General features: G+C 38.8%; 1 protein-coding gene across 2 annotated transcripts in view; it reads left to right on the top strand.

Annotated features, from left to right (window-relative positions):
- Positions 1-19,055, top strand: part of PTPRG (protein tyrosine phosphatase receptor type G) — a 701,884-nt gene that overhangs the window by 396,324 nt on the left and 286,505 nt on the right. For both annotated transcript variants that reach the window (XM_021695223.1, XM_044921263.1), the window contains exon 3: positions 16,166-16,345. In XM_021695223.1, coding sequence (XP_021550898.1) covers positions 16,166-16,345 — 180 coding nt within the window. The remainder of the gene's footprint in view (positions 1-16,165; positions 16,346-19,055) is intronic.

The raw sequence follows: 19,055 nt of genomic DNA, 5'->3' as shown, positions 1-19,055 counted from the left end.
CTTCCCAGGGAATTCTGGATAATGCACCACTGTAATGATGGAAAGTTCTATCTTCGGCTCTGGCCTTTTGAGTATTTTTATCAACAACTTGATGGACGAGATGGATTTATTAAATTTGCGAATGGCATGCTGGCGGGAGGCACAGCACTGAGATTAGATGACAAAATCAGGATCTCCCCAGCTCCTGAGAGGCGGGAATGATGGGTGGAAATTAAATACCATACAGAAGAGAAGCAACAGGTAGTGCGGCTGTATGGAAAAATTGTACAGACTGTTGTTCAAATCACAACTTCAAGACCCGCAATAGCCACTGCAAGTAACGATGAGGAACATAATGACTTCTCAATAACATTGGCTCTTTTTATAGTTGTCTCATTTTAAGGTTAAAATAGAATATCTGCTTTTTTAGGATCTGACTTAACAATCATAGGAAAAAGATCCAAGGATTCTTTTTGCCCACATAATTGCATAGTACTTTCTTTTCTCAACCTTGTTTTCTATTATTGTCCACTCCTCCAGGAAGCCTTTTTAGACATTTTTATCCCTATCGTACCTAGTCCATGAAATTTTAGTAACATCAGTAAACACAGACTGTGTATGTGATTATGGATTCGATGTATATCCGTGCTTTAAAGCTAAGAAGTAACATTTTGCCCCCAAGAACAAACTTTCTTTCACCCAATATCACCCCTGTTCAGAGTGCATGCCGTAATATATTAAGACCTCAGGAGTTCCAGAGTCCACTGAGAATATTCGGAGGTCTAGATCTCAGAAGTGTATGTGTCCAAGTTTTTTTAAATAAGTTTTTTTTGTTGTTGTTGTCAATTACAGAAGTACTACATGTATTCTTTTTTTTTTTTTTTTAAAGATTTTATTTATTTGACAGAGAGAGACACAGCGAGAGAGGGAACACAAGCAGGGGGAGTGGGAGAGGGAGAAGCAGGCTTCCCACGGAGGAGGGTGCCCGATGCGGGGCTCGATCCCAGGACCCTGGGATCATGACCTGAGCCGATGGCAGACGCTTAACGACTGAGCCACCCAGGCGCCCCTACAACATGTATTCTAAAAATAAATATCTTCCTAGATCATAAAGGAGTAAGAAGTGAAAAGTCTCCCATTCCTTTTCCTCTTCGTTTACTAGTGTTATGGTTTCTTAAATATGGTTCTGAAGGCATTTTATGTACATACAATAAATATATATATATATGGTCTTTTCATTTTTAAAAGAAAATCGTAGCATGATTATAATGTATAGCAGTTTTTTCACCAAAAAAAAAAAAAAAAGTTATTTGGAGGATACCTGGCTGGCTTAGTTGGTAGAGTTTGTGACTCCTGATCTCTGGGGTCCTGAGTTCTTTGAGTGTAGAGTTTACCTTAAAAAAAAAAAAAAAGTAACTTGCAAGTTTTACCATTTTAGCTTAAAGAGCTCTCTTTCTCTTCTTTGTTGTCTCCCATTCCATACTATTCATTGCTGTTGATTTCCCCTAGTTCGGTTAACTAGCCCTTTGGTGATGGTTGTTTATCGTGTTTCCAATCTTGGATATTACCAACAATGCTGCCATGACTAACCTTAACCCTGTACAAATGTAAATGTATCTGTAGAAATCACACTAGGGTCAAAGGAGTGCACATTGGCTATTTTAATTTTTATTGCCAAATTTTCTTTGAGAAAGATTGTATCAGTCATTCAGTAGCCATAAATGAAAGTGCTTATTTGTATACATCCTTGCTAACAGTGTGTAATCAAACATGTTGATGTTTACTAATTTAGTAGGTGAAAGAATGCATCTATAAAATTTTAATTTGTATTTGTCATTATTAATGAGGCACAGCAACTTTTCCTACATTAAGTGTCCATTTGTATTTCCTTTCTTGGAACTATTGGTTCATAGCTTTTTCCCATTTTTATATGGGTTTTGAGGCTATTGATTTCTAGAATCTCAGTATTCTAAAGAAGGTATATGCTAAAGAATTTTCCCTTTTGTGGTATGAATTGCAGATGTTTTTTATGATTATTCATCTTTTGATATTCATCTTTTGATGTTTCTTATGTGCTTTCTGGAATCAGAAAATTAAATATTTGTTTAACATATTTGATTTCATCAGTCTTTTCTGACTTTGGGGTTATACATGATATGTAGAAATGTTTTTCCTATTACAAATTGCCCGACAACTGGTTCTTGTGCTTTTTCTTCTTTAAGTGTTTAAACCTTGGATCCATTTGGAATTTATCCTAGAGTAAGATTATCTGCTTTTGAACCGTTGAATAGTATTAAGTAATAGCTGTAGTTTCCTTAGCAAGTCTCCATTGATTTTTTATGTTCCAATAAAACTTTATTTATAAAAATAACGGGTGGGCCAGATTTGGCCTGCATGTCCTACTTTGCAAACTCTTGTAGTTTATAGGTTAGTCCCATAGATCTGGAATTGACTCTTTGGTCTGCCACTTACTATGTGAGGGTAAGTTTCCTCTCCTGAGCCTCAATTTCTTTATCTGTGAAAGCGGGGAGACTAGCACATATCTTGACACAAGGTGTTGAAAGGATCAAAGAAGATAAAAATGTCAGAACTTGTCATCACAATGCCTGGCATACATTTTAAACTTTAAAATATTACATTAAAATGTTATTTAACTTGGTAGCCGAGGTTTTGGTGAGTGCCTCAACCTCATCCTAGCCCTTTTAAACAGATATTTATTTATTGAGTATCTTCTGTGGACCTTATGAACAAAATAGACAAAGATCTGACATCATGGAGCTTATATTCTCATGGACTACTTACAAGGAAGAGAAGTGAACAAGGTTAGGGAAATGGAATGTGGATGGGAGTGCTATTTCAGATGGCTAGGTTCGCGAAGACTCCTCTGACTAGGGCAAGTGAAGTTGTTGATGTTCTTGTCACTGTCACTTCTGCTAAATCCCTCCAATTTTCCTTCTTGATCCCCTTTATGGGAAGTTACTTACACTTCTACAGTTATTGAAATAGAGAAAATTACAGGTTATAGTGAAATGTTCACAGTGCCAGAGACATGGGCTCCGTCATGTTGTTTGGCTTTACGTCACAAATGTGTCGCTTTATGTCTAGACATTCTCCCAGATAGCATTTAATAGTTAATACATTTAGAGCATACATTCCTCCTTTTATAGTTGCCACGGGAAGCGTGTTAATCATCCTGTCTGCACCCTCTGAAGTGCCTCCCAATCCCACACACCCCCCTCCACACCAGGCCCCTCAGCTGTTGAGTGAGTGCCTCATAAAACTGTTTTTAATTTCTTGTTCTTTCCCTCTCAGCCCTTATGTTGGTGGGTTGTTATATAGACTGTTAGCCCTCCCAAACACCAAACTTTGGGAATTTTTCCCTCTTCCTATTCATGATTGGGATTTCTCCTGAGCATGTGGAGCGTGATGCTGGCATTAGAGAGTCATGGTGAGAAAAAGGACCCCCCCAAGCCTTGTCTGAGCCAGACCTCAACTGTCGGTTTTGTCTCCTTGGTGGGATGTGGCTGTGACCCCGGTGGGTCTTCCCTACCTACTGATGGTACTGTGGCTTGTGTCTGAGGCAGAAGCCTTTGGTGAGAGGCAGCTTGTTCCAGTGAAGGCTTTCAGGGATTCTTACCCCTGACTCTTCCGTTACCAAGAGTAAAAATTTACAGCAAGGGACTTCGGAGTTTGTCCCTTTTCCTTTTGTCTAAATGAGATCTTTAAACCCTCTCCTACAGGGAAAGAGGATAGCTAGACACGCAGGAAGGAAGGCGGATCAGGAGATGTTATCCTTCTATGTAGTCTATCCAGCATGTATTTCTGATTTTTATCTTTATAATTGGACATTTTCGTCTTAGGGATGAATGTAGAAAAAGCATTTAATTATTTAATTGTTGGTCTTTTTGAACAGATACTCTGATTATATCGTGTATTTTTCAGTGACACATAGCAGAAAGCCTACTCAAGCTGTTGTAAACACAAAAGCATATAAAACTGAAAAGTCTAGAGGTGAAATTTAAGTTTCAGGAGTGGTTTGATCAGGCTTGCTTCCTTCCTCCCTCCAGTCCTTCCTCCCTCCTTCCCTCCCTTCCTCTTTCCTCCCCTCCCTCTCTCCACTCATCTCCCTTCCCCTCCCTTCCCCAACTCTCCCCCTCACCTCCCTCTCCCTCCCTTCCTTCATCTTTTTCCTCTGGCCTTTATACTTGTCAGTTTTGGCCTCTGGTTGATTGCAGTTCAGCTCACTCCCTTCCTCTTGTTCATTCACATTCTGGGAGCAGAGTAGGTTTTCCCTCAGGCTCTGAGCAAAAGTCTGGAGTTTTGTTTTTTTGGTTTTTTTCCATTATGTATATTTAATATCTTTATTAAAAGTCAAAATGATACAAATTAGCCATATAGAAGCAATTTCAGACTTATTAAATAAAAATGAAACATCATAGAATTTCCCTTATTTATGAAAATTTGTAACTAAGCAAATCATAATTCAAATATTTATTTCAATGGAACCCAAATATTATAACAATTCATAAAATAACATTTAGATTTCATTAGTTTAATATTCTTCCTCTAAATACTAAGGTCAAACTATTTTTAACATTAAAATTTTTTTTAAATTTTATTTTATTATGTTATGTTAATGACCATACATTACATCATTAGTTTTTGATGTAGTGTTCCATGATTCATTGTTTGCGTATAACACCCAGTGCTCCGTGCAGAACATGCCCTCTTTAATACCCATTACCAGGCTAACCCATCCCCCCCCCCTCTAGAACCCTCAGTTTGTTTCTCAGAGTCCATAGTCTCCCATGGTTCGTCTCCCCCTCCAATTCCCCCCCCTTCATTTTCCCCTTCCTACTATCTTCTTCTTCTTTTTTTTTTTTTTTAACATGTAATGTATTATTTGTTTCAGAGGTACAGATCTGAGATTCAACAGTCTTATACAATTCACAGCACTCACCATAGCACATACCCTCCTGAATGTCTATCACCCAGCCACCCCATTGCCTCCCACCCCCCACCACTCCAGCAACCCTCAGTTTGTTTCCTGAGATTAAGAATTCCTCGTATCAGTGAGATCATATGATACATTTCTTTCTCTGATTGACTTATTTCGCTTAGCATAATATCCTCTAGTTCTATCCATGTTGTTGCAAATGGCAAGATTTCGTGTTTTTTTTTGATGGCTGCATAATATTCCATTGTATATATATACCACATCTTTTTTATCCATTCATCTGTTGATGGACATCTTGGCTCTTTCCATAGTTTGGCTATTGTGGACATTGCTGCTATAACATCGGGGTGCACATACCCCTTCAGATCCCTACATTTGTATCTTTGGGGTAAATACCCGGTAGTGCAATTACTGGGTCATAGGGTAGCTCTATTTTCAACTTTTTGAGGAACCTTCATACTGTTTTCCTGGGTGGCTGCACCAGCTTGCATTCCCACCAACAGTGTAGGAGGGTTCCCTTTTCTCCACATCCTCGCCAACATCTGTCGTTTCCTGACTTGTTAATTTTAGCCATTCTGACTGGTGTGAGGTGGTATCTCATTGAGGTTTGCATTTGGATTTCCCTGATGCTGAGCAATGTTGAGCACTTTTTCATGTGTCTGTTGGCCATTTGGTTGTCTTCTATGGAAAAATGTCTGTTCATGTCTTCTGCCCATTTCTTGATTGGATTCTTTGTTCTTTGGGTGTTGAGTTTGATAAGTTCTTTATAGATTTTGGATACTAGCCCTTTATCTGATATGTCATTTGCAAATATCTTCTCCCATTCTGTTGGTTGTCTTTTGGTTTTGTTGACTGTTTCCTTTGCTCTGCAAAAGCTTTTTATCTTGATGAAGTCCCAATAGTTTATTTTTGCCCTTGCTTCCTTTGCTATTCAACATGGTATTAGAAGTCCTAGCCACAGCAATCAGACAACAAAAAGAAGTAAAAGGCACCCGAATTGGCAAAGAAGAAGTCAAACTCTCACTCTTTGCAGATGATATGATACTTTATGTGGAAAACCCAAAAGACTCCACCCCAAAACTGCTAGCACTCATACAGAAATTCAGTAAAGTGGCAGGATATAAAATCAATGCACAGAAATCAGTGGCATTCCTATACACCAACAACAAGACAGAAGAAAGAGAAATTAAGGAGTCGATCCCATTGACAATTGCACCCCAAACCATAAGATACCTAGGAATAAATCTAAACAAAGAGGCAAAGAATCTGTACTCAGAAAACTATAAAATACTCATTGAAGAAATTGAGGAAGACACAAAGAAATGGAAAAACGTTCCATGCTCATGGATTGGAAGAACAAATATTCTGAAGATGTCAATGCTACCTAGAGCAATCTACACATTCAATGCAATTCCTATCAAAATACCATCAGCTTTTTTCAAAGCAATGGAACAAATAATCCTAAAATTTGTATGGAACCAGAAAAGACCCCGAATAGCCAGAGGAATGTTGAAAAAGAAAAGCAAAGCTGGCAGCATCACAATTCCGGACTTCCAGCTCTATTACAAAGCTGTCATCATCAAGACAGTATGGTACTGGCACAAAAACAGACACACAGATCAATGAGAGAGCCCAGAAATGGACCCTCAACTCTATGGTCAACTAATCTTCGACAAAGCAGGAGAGAATGTCCAATGGAAAAAAGACTGTCTCTTCAACAGATGGTTTTGGGAAAATTGGACAGCCTCATGCGGAAGAATGAAACTGGACCATTTCCTTACACCACACACAAAAATAGACTGAAAAATGGATGAAAGACCTACATGTGAGACAGGAATCCATCAAAATCCTAAAGGAGAACACAGGCAGCAACCTCTTTGACCTCAGCCGCAGCAACTTCTTCCTGGAGTCTTGTTTTGAGTCATACCAACCTAAAACATTCCCTCTGATCAGGGAAATTCCATGTGCTAATTGGCTTAGTCCTGGGTTAACACCCTTTCCCAAGCCAATTACTTGTTAAGGAGGATGAAATTAAACTGATGGCCAAATACCAATCAGACATTATTTCCAGAGCCAGAAACAGGGTCAGGCTTTCCAGAATTTAGGGTTTGAATGTGGTTTCCAGAAGAAAGTATACATAATCAGGTTTATTGAACAGATATTATGTGCCTAGTACTGTGGGACGTGCTTTATATGTAGTAACTTATTTATTACTCATCACATCTCTGTGGTATGTATTCAGTGAGAAATGTATTCAGTAAGGGTGAATGTTGGCTAGGCTATTAACAAATATTTTATATGCCTAGTTCATTCTTCCAGGTGTTACAGAAAGCGTTCATCTGAATTTAGAACTCTTACAAGTTTTAGCGATAATCAGATACCATCTTATATTTTGTGTGTGAGGAAATTGAATCACTGTAAGACTTGACCACTGCCACATCCAAGTCTGCCTTCCAGAGTTGAGACTGGAATGAAAAGAGCAATTTTGTGGCAGGACTGGCACCACCTACCTCTCTGGTGCTCTTGACAGGCATTGCTAACTGATCTGGCCTTTACTGATAAGTAATCATACAGTCAATTGGAGTTAACATGTCAGTTAGAACTTATCGGCCATCTTTGATCTAGAAGTCAAAAGGCTAGTTTCATTACCCAGCGCTCTTTCCACTCTGCCACATGGCCAGTTTCGTCCTTGGATGTTTATATTAAATTTTGTGGAAGGCAGTCAGAATTCTAAAAGAGTAGATCTTTGTCATGTGAAGAGTGTTGATTGCTTGAAGACATAGTTGATCTGAAGGTTGAAAGCTTCAGGTCTGGAGTAAATTTACCTATAGCTTATAAACACTTGAGATGTTTGGTGGATTTGTTGTTGGTGGTGTAGTTAATAGCTCAGATGCGTTTTGTAACCAATTCCTTGTTGTATCTACAAGAAGCAAAAATGAAGTTGGCCCAACTTTAAACAATATTTGTTAGATTTTGAGTGAATAAACCATCTCAGTTATTAGTAGGAATTTTGACTGCATGTTTGGATGAGGGTAGATTCCATGTGAAAGATACAACTTTTTATATCCCAGGTACGTCTAAACATGCATCATTACAGACTTTGTCTTTGAAGGACCAGAATCCTCTAGTCTGTGAATTGCATGCCGGCATAGTGCCTGTTTTACTGCTGTCACATACTCATGCAGACATCACTAATCAATCACCCAATCCTTTTGAGCCTCTACTCAGCCTGAGATCTGTGGCTCAGAACTCCCAGGTAGTCATTACTGGCATCTTTACTCTATGCAATACCCTCATTTTTTTTTTTAAGACTTTATTAGACAGTGAGAGGGAGAGAGAGGGAGAGAGAGAGAGTGGGAATACACAAGCAGGGGGAGCAGCAGAAGGAGAAGGAAAAGTAGGCTCCCAGCTGAGCAGGGAGCCCATTGACAGCTCAATCCCAGGACCCTGGGATTGTGACCTGAGCCGAAGGCAGAGGCTTAACTGACTGAGCCACCCAGATGCCCTGTAATACTCTCATTATTAAGGACAATATAATAGGTTCCGGGGAGATCTTCAGCATCAGGATTAGAATCAGGGACCTTCAATTTAGAGATTGTGCTGTTCTCTAGTTTTAACAGCTAGTCCTAAGATAGAGATCCTGTGAAATTAAATGAATAATAGTTGGTATTAAAAAAAGTATCAAGTAGTTCCCATGTCTGGTGTTACTGTCTATTAGTATTTCTGGTGTTATGGTTAGTTATTGATATTACCTTAAAAACACACCATTGATATGAAATGGTGGAATGAAGTTTTTATACCTAAAATTTAAAAACAAAAAATTTGCCCAACTCTTTTATTATCGGGAAGGAAAATTTACATTTTCTTAACTGGCTTAAAAATTAGAATATTACTATGAATAACATCGAACAACTTCATAATTATGCATGCATAAAAAATGAAAACACCAGAGATCAGCAATATGAATGCTTTTTAGCACTTTTTCTTTTTTTATATATACGGCAATAAATGCACAAAAGGTAATTAAGTTCCTGGTAGTGGAGAATGCAAAAGAATCGCAAGCTAAATCCCATAAAGCTTTTTAATTAAAAAATGGAATAGTTTTAAGATGTGTTTTAGATTTGGGGGAAAAAGCATTAATTATAATATTAGGTAAAAAATGAATACTAATATTTTTGGATTGTTGCTGTTGGTTAAAAGTAGACAACAAGATGCAGGGTAATAAGCCTGGATTCAGGTAATACTTTTAATATAAGTTCCTTGAGGGAGGCATTAATAAGCATATTTGACTAGAAACAGCACATAACATGTATATTAGTTTTGTTTTTAATTAGATTTAGACAGAATTCATTATTTTTAATGGCTTTTCATTAGTGAACAGAAACCGTATTTAGATGTATTATGGTAAAATAAATTCAAGGTGTATGCTTATTTTCTGCAAAGAATCTCTTAGGTATTTAAAGAAATCATTGTTTGGAACACAAATCCTAGATAGATATTTGAAATTCCTCACTTTTAGATAAAAGTATGATTTATATGCTCTAAAAGTAGCAATTTTATCTCTTTCTCAAGTCAGGTATTAATAATGAACTGTAACTAAATGAGATTGTTACTTAAATTGTTTAAAAGTCTTATTGCTATATTTATATCTCTTCATATTGGGCTTTTCAAATAATATTGCTGGAAGTGGGGGTCAAAATTAGATTTTTCTCTCAGATTTTTATTTGAATTTTCTTTGAACGCGATAACTCACTTTTGGTCCAAAATTTATGTATGTCCATCAAATTCTTTGGGTTAAATCTGCCTTAAAGAGACACTGAATTTAAAGTGGGATCTCAGATGTGAGCCCAGATTTATAGTATTTGCTATTATTTTCATGTGGGGAATTCTGTCTGCCTTAAATAGGACAGTTGGAATTAAACTCCAGTTGTGTGATTTATTCACTTTACTGTAGAAATATGTCTTCCTGATGCTAGTCTACTGAATTGTAGCATCTCAAAATGAGAAAAATACAGTGACTTGTTAATGGTACACCAGAGAGGTAGAAGTAGGGTTCTTTTAATGCACAAATGAGCCATAAATTAAGCTAATAGTGTTCTTCTTTAACTATAGTTTTTAAAGGTGAATTTCTCCAACTTTATAATGTTTTTATATAACGTTAAATAATGAAATATCACCCACACGCTTGGTGCGTTTTCTTCAAGTCAGTCTCTCTCTTCTTTTGGTTTTACTCAGTGGAAATTCATGCAAAGAGCTTAGGACAACAATCCCAGCATTATCTATAAACCAATGCCCATCACCTTTATCTGTTAGGCCATAGACCTGCCCCCAAATATATAACAGTACATCCAATAAAATCTGGATATTTATTTGACTTCTGAGCAGTTTCGTAAATATTTCTTCATCTTGTTGGAGTAACCACAGGAAAATGACCCCATAGACAAAGAACAACCAGGAAATAAACATGGGTGTATTACTATTAACTGACTCAACTTCATTCAGAGCTCATGAGTTTTCCCACTCATTTCCATGTTTGGTTCTGCTACTCAAGTCTAGAATACCACCATGCAGTTTTGTTTTGTTTTGTTTTTGACCACTCCTTAGTCTTCTTTGTTCTGTGACAAATTTTCAGTCTTTCCTGGTTGTTCATGACCTTGACATTTTTGAGGATTATCAGCCAAGTGTTTTCATAGAATGTTCCTCAGTTTGGGTTTGTTTGATGTTTTCCTTATGATTAGACAGAGGCTATGGATTTTTAGAAAGAACCCCACAGAGGTGATGCACCCTTTTTACCACATGTATCAAGATGTGCATCATGGTCTGTGGCATCACAGGTGATGGTAACCTTCACCACCTGGTTAAGGTGGGATTACCTTCTCCACTGTGACGTTGCTCTTTTTCCCTTCGCCTTTTCTGTTATTTGAAAGCTAGGCACTAAGTCCAGCTGGTGCTGGGATTCAGCTCCTCTTTCCGGAGGATCAACTGTACTTTTGACCCTTGTCCTCCAAAATGGGAAGGACCAGAGCCCAATACACTTCTTAGCATTTCAAGGAGTGACTCCCCTGAAATGTCACCTTCAAAATCCTGCCCTTGGGGAGGTGAGGCCCCCCCCCCCTTTGTGTATCACAAAATACTTGCATCCACCTGCCTTAGCCCTTAGCCCCTAGCCCCTGATTGGACTGCATATTTGTTTCCTCCATTGGATAGTCAAGTTCTTGAGGGCCTACGACATGTTTTTATGACACAAGAGCAGTGGCAGTAGGACCACCCACCATTACCAAGTTTTCATTGTTGGGCACTTTTTTTTTTAAGATTTTATTTATTAATTTGAGAGAGAGAGAGAGAGAACAGAGGGAGAGGGAGCAGACTCCCTGCTGAGCAGAGAGCCCAACGTGGGGCTCCATCCCAGGACCCCAAGATCATGACCTGAGCTGAAGGCAGATGCTTAACCAACTGAACCACCCAGGGGCCCCATTGTTGGGCACTTCTTAAAGTACTTTCCATTGCTTATCTCATGTAATCCTCAAAACTACCCTTTGATGTGATACCACTAATTTTTCCCACTGTACAGATGAGCAGACTGAGGCTCCGGCAGCTTCAGTTGTCCAGGGGAACCCCAGGGGAACTGTGGCAGCTCCACCTGCTGGCACCCATTTCATAGCACTGTGCCTGGTGCTGAGCCAGGTGTCAATTCCATATTTAAATGTCTACAGTGATAAACGGATTAACAAGACTGTTTTTGCTCTTTAACTGACCTTCTTTCAATAGAGAACTCTGTTAAAGCATAGAAAAAAACAAGAGAGCCTTAAAAATAATCATGCTTCACTAGAGGCGTTAAAAGCCAAGTTCTGTCACATTCCTTTCTTTAAAAAACTGTAATTGCCTTTGGTGGGCTTGTTAAATTTGCACTCAGATTCCATCATGCACATCATATACCTGCAGCTTATTTTACCTTCTCCACATTCGGACTAATTTAACATATTAGTGATGAAAGGAAGGAGGTTGACATCCTGACTCTTGAGACCAAGGGAGTCGGGAAGACTAGGAAGAAGTCAGCAGATAAAAGTATAAAATTAAACCCATAATAGCACTGTAGTGTCATTAGAAGACACAACTATGCAACTCTTTAATCTCGTCTTCTAATTCATGTATTTGTGCCTAAAAATATGTACTAGCAGCGCCCTGTAGGTAGGGCCCTGCTCTAGGTATAAGAATAATGCTGAACAACACAGAGAAGGAAGCTATTCTCAGAGCGTCATGAACTAATGAGGAAGACAGACATTAAATTAAGGAATAGACGACAAATTACATTAGTGATAGGACGTCCCAAGAAACACAGGCGCGCATTGCCAGGATGGTACACGACCCTTGTGTATGCCTCATGGAAGCCCTCCCTGACAAGGGTGTATTTACGATGACATCAAACCTTTAGGCAGGAATTTTAAATGCACTCATGGAATTCATTAAAAAGAAAGTATTTTTTCATCACAGGTTGAGTGAGATTCCACTGCCACTGTTAGATTCTCTTGCAGCAAATATGTTGGCAGTGTGTCTCCATTAAGATCTCGTTGCCACAAGACTCTCAACAGGTGAATGGCAGATTACTTTTGGCAGCCCAACTGCCCTGTGGTTTCTACCCTCCCGCTCCGCCCTGCCCCCTTTGAGAAGGTAGCCTTGTATAGTAGGTCGCCATGTCAGAGTTGGTGAGCTGTTGAAAATGGGTCCGGCTACCAACTGCACATATCCTGCTCATTCTAAGAAAGAGTCAGTAAGGGGAAACTGAAGTGCAAATGACTTTTCCTTCTTATTTTAGATGGGTTATGTCGTACCTGAGGGTAGAAGGCTTCTTGCTGATTGGTTTTCTTCCCAAAACTAGGTTTAAGTTAACCATGGCCTTTATTTAGTGTCATGTTTTTTACTTAAACGCATTTATTCAAACTTCTGAAAAACAAAGCATTCAATATTGTGAGATTGTACAGCTGCAAATGATTAATGATATAATTCTCAGCACTTTATAAAGTGTCTTAACGCTGAAGAGATTTATACAGTGTGGAATGGCAGTGGTGCTTCGATGTGAGAATAGGTAATCAATACCTCGAAGCTTGGAAAAGTGTTCTATTTCCTCCACTAATGACATAGGGGTTTTTGCAAGGCAAGGGTGTCTGGAGCATGAAGCACTCCAAAGAAAAATTAATTTAAAATCTGAAGTGGAAGATCAGTTTCAATTAAAATTGCACTTGAATGTACATTGGGTAGAAGTGTGAAAGCAAGCATGTAGTCGGCTTAAATCTTCAGATTGTTACCAGTGAATAAATGAATCCCACTGGTACGAACCCTGGTTATATTTTTATAGAGTGCTAAATTATATTTCACCCATGTCTAGAGGGTTTTGAGAAATAATATGAATGGAAAGTACTTTTCAGAGGTTGCAGAGTACTTTTCTTTATTAGTAGGACAATTATAAGGAGTCTGTGTTTTTACAAATGACAGCTTGCATTCTTATTTCTTTGGAGTCATACATGTTTGGATTTATTTTACTGTGCATTTTTTTTCCATCGAGTATAATTTTATCGTACTAAGGAGTTTCTAAAACTCAACACACACACACACACACACACACACACACGATATTAAAACACTAGTTACCAGGGGCGCCTTGGTGGCTCAGTTGGTTAAGCATCTGCCTTCGGCTCAGGTCATGATCCCAGGGTCCTGGGATGGAGCCCAGCCCTGGGGCTCTCTACTCCGCAGGGAGCCTGTGTCTCCCTCTCCCTTTGCCTGTGGCTCCCCCTGCTTGTGTGCTCTCTCTCTCTCTGTCAAATGAATAAATAAAATTTTGGGACGCCTGGGTGGCTCAGTTGGTTAATCATCTGCCTTCAGCTCAGGTCATAATCCTGGGGTCCTGGGATCAAGTCCTGCATTGGCCTCCCTGCTCAGTGGGGAGCCTGCTTCTCCCTCTGCTTCTGCCGCTCCCCCTGTTCATGCACTCATTCTCTCTCTCTCTGACAAATAAATAAATAAATCTTTAAAAATAAATAAATAAATAAAATCTTTTAAAAAATAAGATAAAACGTTAGTTTCCATAATTTGAACATAGAGGCTCATGAGACACATCAACAATCACTTTATTTATCTGGAAGAAAATTTAAAGAATGGACAGGAAAATTGGACCCGTTCCTTATGTCCCCTTTCGCCTCCTTTTTTCCTTCAAATGTAATGATGCAAGATGAAAATGAAGTTTGGCTAGAATATATGCAAATGCACACTCTGTTCCTTTATGACTCATCAGAGTCTTAGGGAATTTGACCAAGAGGTGAAGAAACATGAGTGAAAAGCCCTTGATGTTTCTTCTTTTAGTAAGGACTCTTACAGTCAAGAAAATGGTGATGTTAACTTTTTCTAGAAAGCCTTATGACACTTGTAAATGATTTTGAAAAGTGCCCTGAGGTTGCTAAACCTTTGCCAAGCAGTGAGCATGTTCTTTCTGATAGTCTCTTTTATCCTACTGTTTGGGATGAGAATTAGGGAAAATGACCCAGGCCAAGTTATTTGCCAGATAGCAAGAATATGCACCATTTTTAGGGGGTCACATCAATTGCTCTTGGAGCCTTGAAGCTTCTTCCGTTACTGAGACTGAAAAGGTGTTCTGTGATTGTCTCTTTTTTCATGGGACCATTGTTTACACCAGCTGTGAACTATATAGGCTTAGGGAGTTGGGAATATTCATGGCCTGTGTGAACATGGCAGTGGGTTGGGCACAGGTGTGTGGGCTTTTATTCAGCAGTAGGGAGACTCTGTGTCTGTGTTCCTCCATCACACAAGGCTAGGTATAGAGTGAGGTACGAAAATACTGGTTGGTGGTGGTTTGGTCTCTTCAGATCACTTTGGCCATTCATCTTCTTCTGTCTGATATGTGAAGAAGTTTAAAGCTGTAAATCTTAGGAATCCATGTATATGTACATATACATATGTATACACATTATACTTTATTGATTAGGAAACCTAAAAACTGTAACGCTTAGACTTATTTCGTATCTAATTCTTAAAAAGAGATGTATGTTAATCTTTCTAGTGAAGGATGTTTCCTTTCAATGGGCCCTTCTGCTTTGTCATGTCAAGAAGGTTCAAGGCTGGGTGCAGAAAAATCTCAGAGCTTGTTATCAACTTAATAGACATCACCCCCAGATTATTTCATTTCCAAGTAGTGCAGACACGCGGGTGTAGTATGTTTTCTCTGCCTGTGTCTACTTGGTACCCAGTAGGATTCTGCACTGCTGCATTGTCTTTTAGTCTTGCAGCATATATCCCCCCAAAGCCTGTATTTATATGAGAGCTGCATTCAGTCTGCATTTACCTTTATACCTCCATCTCCTATGCCAGGGAGGGATTGAGAAGGGGAGAGGTGGGGCCCCTGGGTGGCTCAGTCAAAAGCGTCTGCCTTCAGCTCAGGTCATGATCCCGGAGTCCTGGGATTAAGCCCCACATCAGGCTCCCTGCTCGGCGGGAAGCCTGCTACTCCCTCTCCCTCTGCCCCTGCTTGTGTTCCCTCTCTCGCTGTGTCTCTCTCTCTCAAATAAATAAATAAAATCTTTAAAAAAAAAAAAGAAAAAAGAAAAAAGAGAAGGGGAGAGGTGAGTGCCTGAATACGCAAATTTACAAATTCTGGCCAAACTGAAAAATCTTCCACAATTAACCAAAGGAAAACCCTGCCTCATTGCCCCGTTATTTGTAATGACTCTCATCCTGTGTTATGGTGCCTTTAATTTTTAATTTTTTTCTTTTTCCAGTTCACAGACTCCTAGGAGCTAATAAGAAAGTTGTGTTTGGTATACCATTGGTAATAGCAAAACATGCTGAACAGAGGAAGGTGTTTTCTTGTGAATAAATGCTTTACTTATTTTGGAAGACTTACTTAGGATTTTTTAAAGATGAGAACAACTCTGACAGCCCTTCTGCTCAGCTTCCTTAATCTGATTACAGATAAAGTAGCAAATGTTTGATTACAAATCAAGAAGCGAAACTATCTTAAGGAACACGTCTTTTCCTCAGTCTTATCGCCCTATCAAGCAAATGGCTTGGATTCATAGTTTTCAACGGACTGACATCTTTGGAGTGGGAACGTGAGGGGAAATGTACCTTCAGAGATACGGCGGTTGGCTTCCTACGTCCTGTTCATTCCATTGCTAACCCTTGGGGCATGAGGATTGAAGTTGTGTTTTCTTTTAACAGGTGCCTATGGCCCTGCGCACTGGGTCACGTCTAGTGTCAGCTGCAAGGGCCGTCACCAGTCTCCCATAGACATTTTAGACCAGCATGCACGGGTCGGCGAAGAGTACCAGGAGCTGCAGCTGGATGGCTTCGACAATGAGTCTTCTAACAAAACCTGGATGAAAAACACAGGGAAAACAGGTAGGCTGTGATTTTTTTACTAGTCAGCAGATAATCAATGTGGAATATTTTTGGATATCTCTAGTATTTGCCTTACCCATGATTTGCTCCTTAAGTAGTGCATGTTGTTATGAGGAACATACAGCTGAGTGAGAACTTTGGAATCAGCTAAATTGCTTCAAGAACCAGCCACTTGCTCCCCTAGCTGTGTGACTTGGGGCAAATTACTTAACCACTCTGTGCCTCAGGTTTTAGAAATACAATAAAGATGCATAATAAAATAATATCAGCCTCATAGGGTTGTAAGGATTTAGTGAATCCATATATGTAAAATGTTTATAGAATGGACTTTCAGAAATCTGCTCTACCCATTATGGTGGCCACTAGCCCCATGGCTATTTAAATTTAACTATTAAGTCAGTAAGTAAGTAAGATTAAAGTTCACTCCCTCAGTTGTAATAGCCACATATCTTTTTTTGCTTTTCCCCCCGACTTTGTTAGGTTGTCTACGTGCAGTGTTTGAAAGCAGAGGATACACATTCAGATCTTTGTGGAGTTTTTTTGGGGGGAAGTTCACTTGACTTTTATTTAACATTATATAAGTTTAATATATACAATGTGATGATTTGATACATGTTTATATTGCCAAGTGATTATCATAATTAGGTTAGTTAACACTCCCATCACTTCACATCCTCAGTTCCCTACCCCCCGCTTCCTTCCTTTGTTTCTTTTGATGAGAACATTTAAGACCTACTTCCTTAGCAGTTTTGAAGAATAAGGTATTGTTGACTATAGTCCCCATGATCTACATCCCCAGAACTTCTCTTAAAATGGACCCTTATATCCTTTGATCACATCTTCCCATTTACTGCATCTTCAGCCCCTGGCAACCACCATTCTACTCTTTGTTTCTATAATTTAGATTCCATATATAAGTGAGAACATGAGTGTTTGTCTTTGTCTGACTTACTTGAGTATAATGCCCTTTAGGGCCACCCACGTTGTCACAAATGGCACAGGATTTCTTTCTTTTTTATGGCTGAATAATATTCCAATATGTATTTTCTTTGGTTATCAGTTGATGGGCACTCAGGTTGTTTCTATGTCTTGGCTATTATCAATAATGCTACAGGGAACATGGGGGTGCAGATACCTCTTCAAGATAGTGATTTCATTTCCTATGCATACACACCCAGAAGTAGAATTGTGGGATCATATGGTAGTTATATTTTTTGGTATTTTGAGGAGCTGCCATACTCTTTCTATAGGAGCTGTACCAATTTCCATTCCCAGCAACAGTGTACAAGGGTACCCTTTTCTCCACATCCTCACCAATACTTTTTATTTCTTGTCTTCTTGATAGTAGCCATCCTCACAGGTGTGAGGTGGTATCTCATTGTGGTTTTGATTTGCATTTCCCTGATGGTTAGTGACGTTGAGCACTTTCCATGTACCTATTGGCCATTTGTGTGTCTTTGGAAAAATGCCTATGGTCTTTTGCCAACTTTTAAGCAGGGTTATTTAGGGTTTTGTTGTTGTTGTTTGGGTTTGGTTTTTTTTGGATTTTATAGTGGGTTTTTGTTGTTTTTTGCTACTACGTTACATGAGTTCTTTACGTATTTTGGGTATTAAAATCTTTATCACATGTATAGTTTGCAAATTTTTTTTCCTATTCAATAGATTGCCTTTTCATTTTTTAAATTGTTTCTTTTGCTGTGGAGAAAGAAGGTTTTTAGTTCAATGTGGTCTCACTTGTTTGATTTTGCTTGTGTTGCTTGTGCTTTTGGTGTTCTGTCCAAAAAATCATTGCTAAGACCCTTGTCTAGGAGATTTTACCCCATGTTTTCTTCTAGGAGTTTTGTGGTTTCAGGTCATACATTTAAGTCTTTAATTCATTTCAAGTTAATTTTTGTGAGTGATGTAAGGTAGGAGTCCAACTTCGTTCCTTTGCACATGAATATTTAGTTTTCCCAGCACCATTTATTGAAGAGACAGACCGTTCTTTCCCATTGAGTGTTCTTGGCTCTCATGTCAAATATTGGTTGATTGTATATTGTATATGTGTGGGTTTATTTCTGGGCTCTGGATTCTGTTCATTAGTCTGTGTCTGTTGTTACGCCAGTATCACTCTGTTTTGGTTACTATAGCTTCGTGGCATAATTTGAAATGCCTGCAGCTTCATTTTTCTTTCTCAGGATTCTTTTGGCTACTCAGGGTCTTTTGTGGTTCTATAGGAATTTTAGGATTGTTTTTACTGTTTCTGTGAAAAACACCATTAGAATTTTGATAGGGACTGCATTGAATCTGTAGATCAATACATGTACTATCCGCGTTTCAAATGCTCGGTAGCCACGTATGGCCAGCAGTTACCATAGTGAGGCAGCCAGACAGAGTACATTCTATCATTGCAAAAAGTTCTGTTGGACAGTTCTGTGCCAAATGCATGAGTGGAAGTAAAATTCTTACCTCCTTGAGTTTTTAGTTTAATATTTCCTATTATATTAGGGCACAGAGGAACATGTTCTCGTCCTTAATCAGGCCAGCAACTTGATTCTCCTGCCTTTTTTTTTTACCCCCATCAACCTCACTTGTCTTTTGAAATTTATTAATACAGAACATCGTATTTTCACCATTGCTAATACAAAGAGCTGCCTCCCTCTTTTTTTTTTTTTTTTTAAAGATTTTATTTATTTATTTGAGAGAGAGAGAATGAGAGAGAGAGAACACA

Source organism: Neomonachus schauinslandi, chromosome 1 (genome assembly GCF_002201575.2).
Source record: "Neomonachus schauinslandi chromosome 1, ASM220157v2, whole genome shotgun sequence".
NCBI classification, from domain to species: Eukaryota; Metazoa; Chordata; class Mammalia; order Carnivora; family Phocidae; genus Neomonachus; species Neomonachus schauinslandi.
Note: the sequence above shows the minus strand (reverse complement) of the source record. Positions and strands in the feature narration are given on the sequence as shown.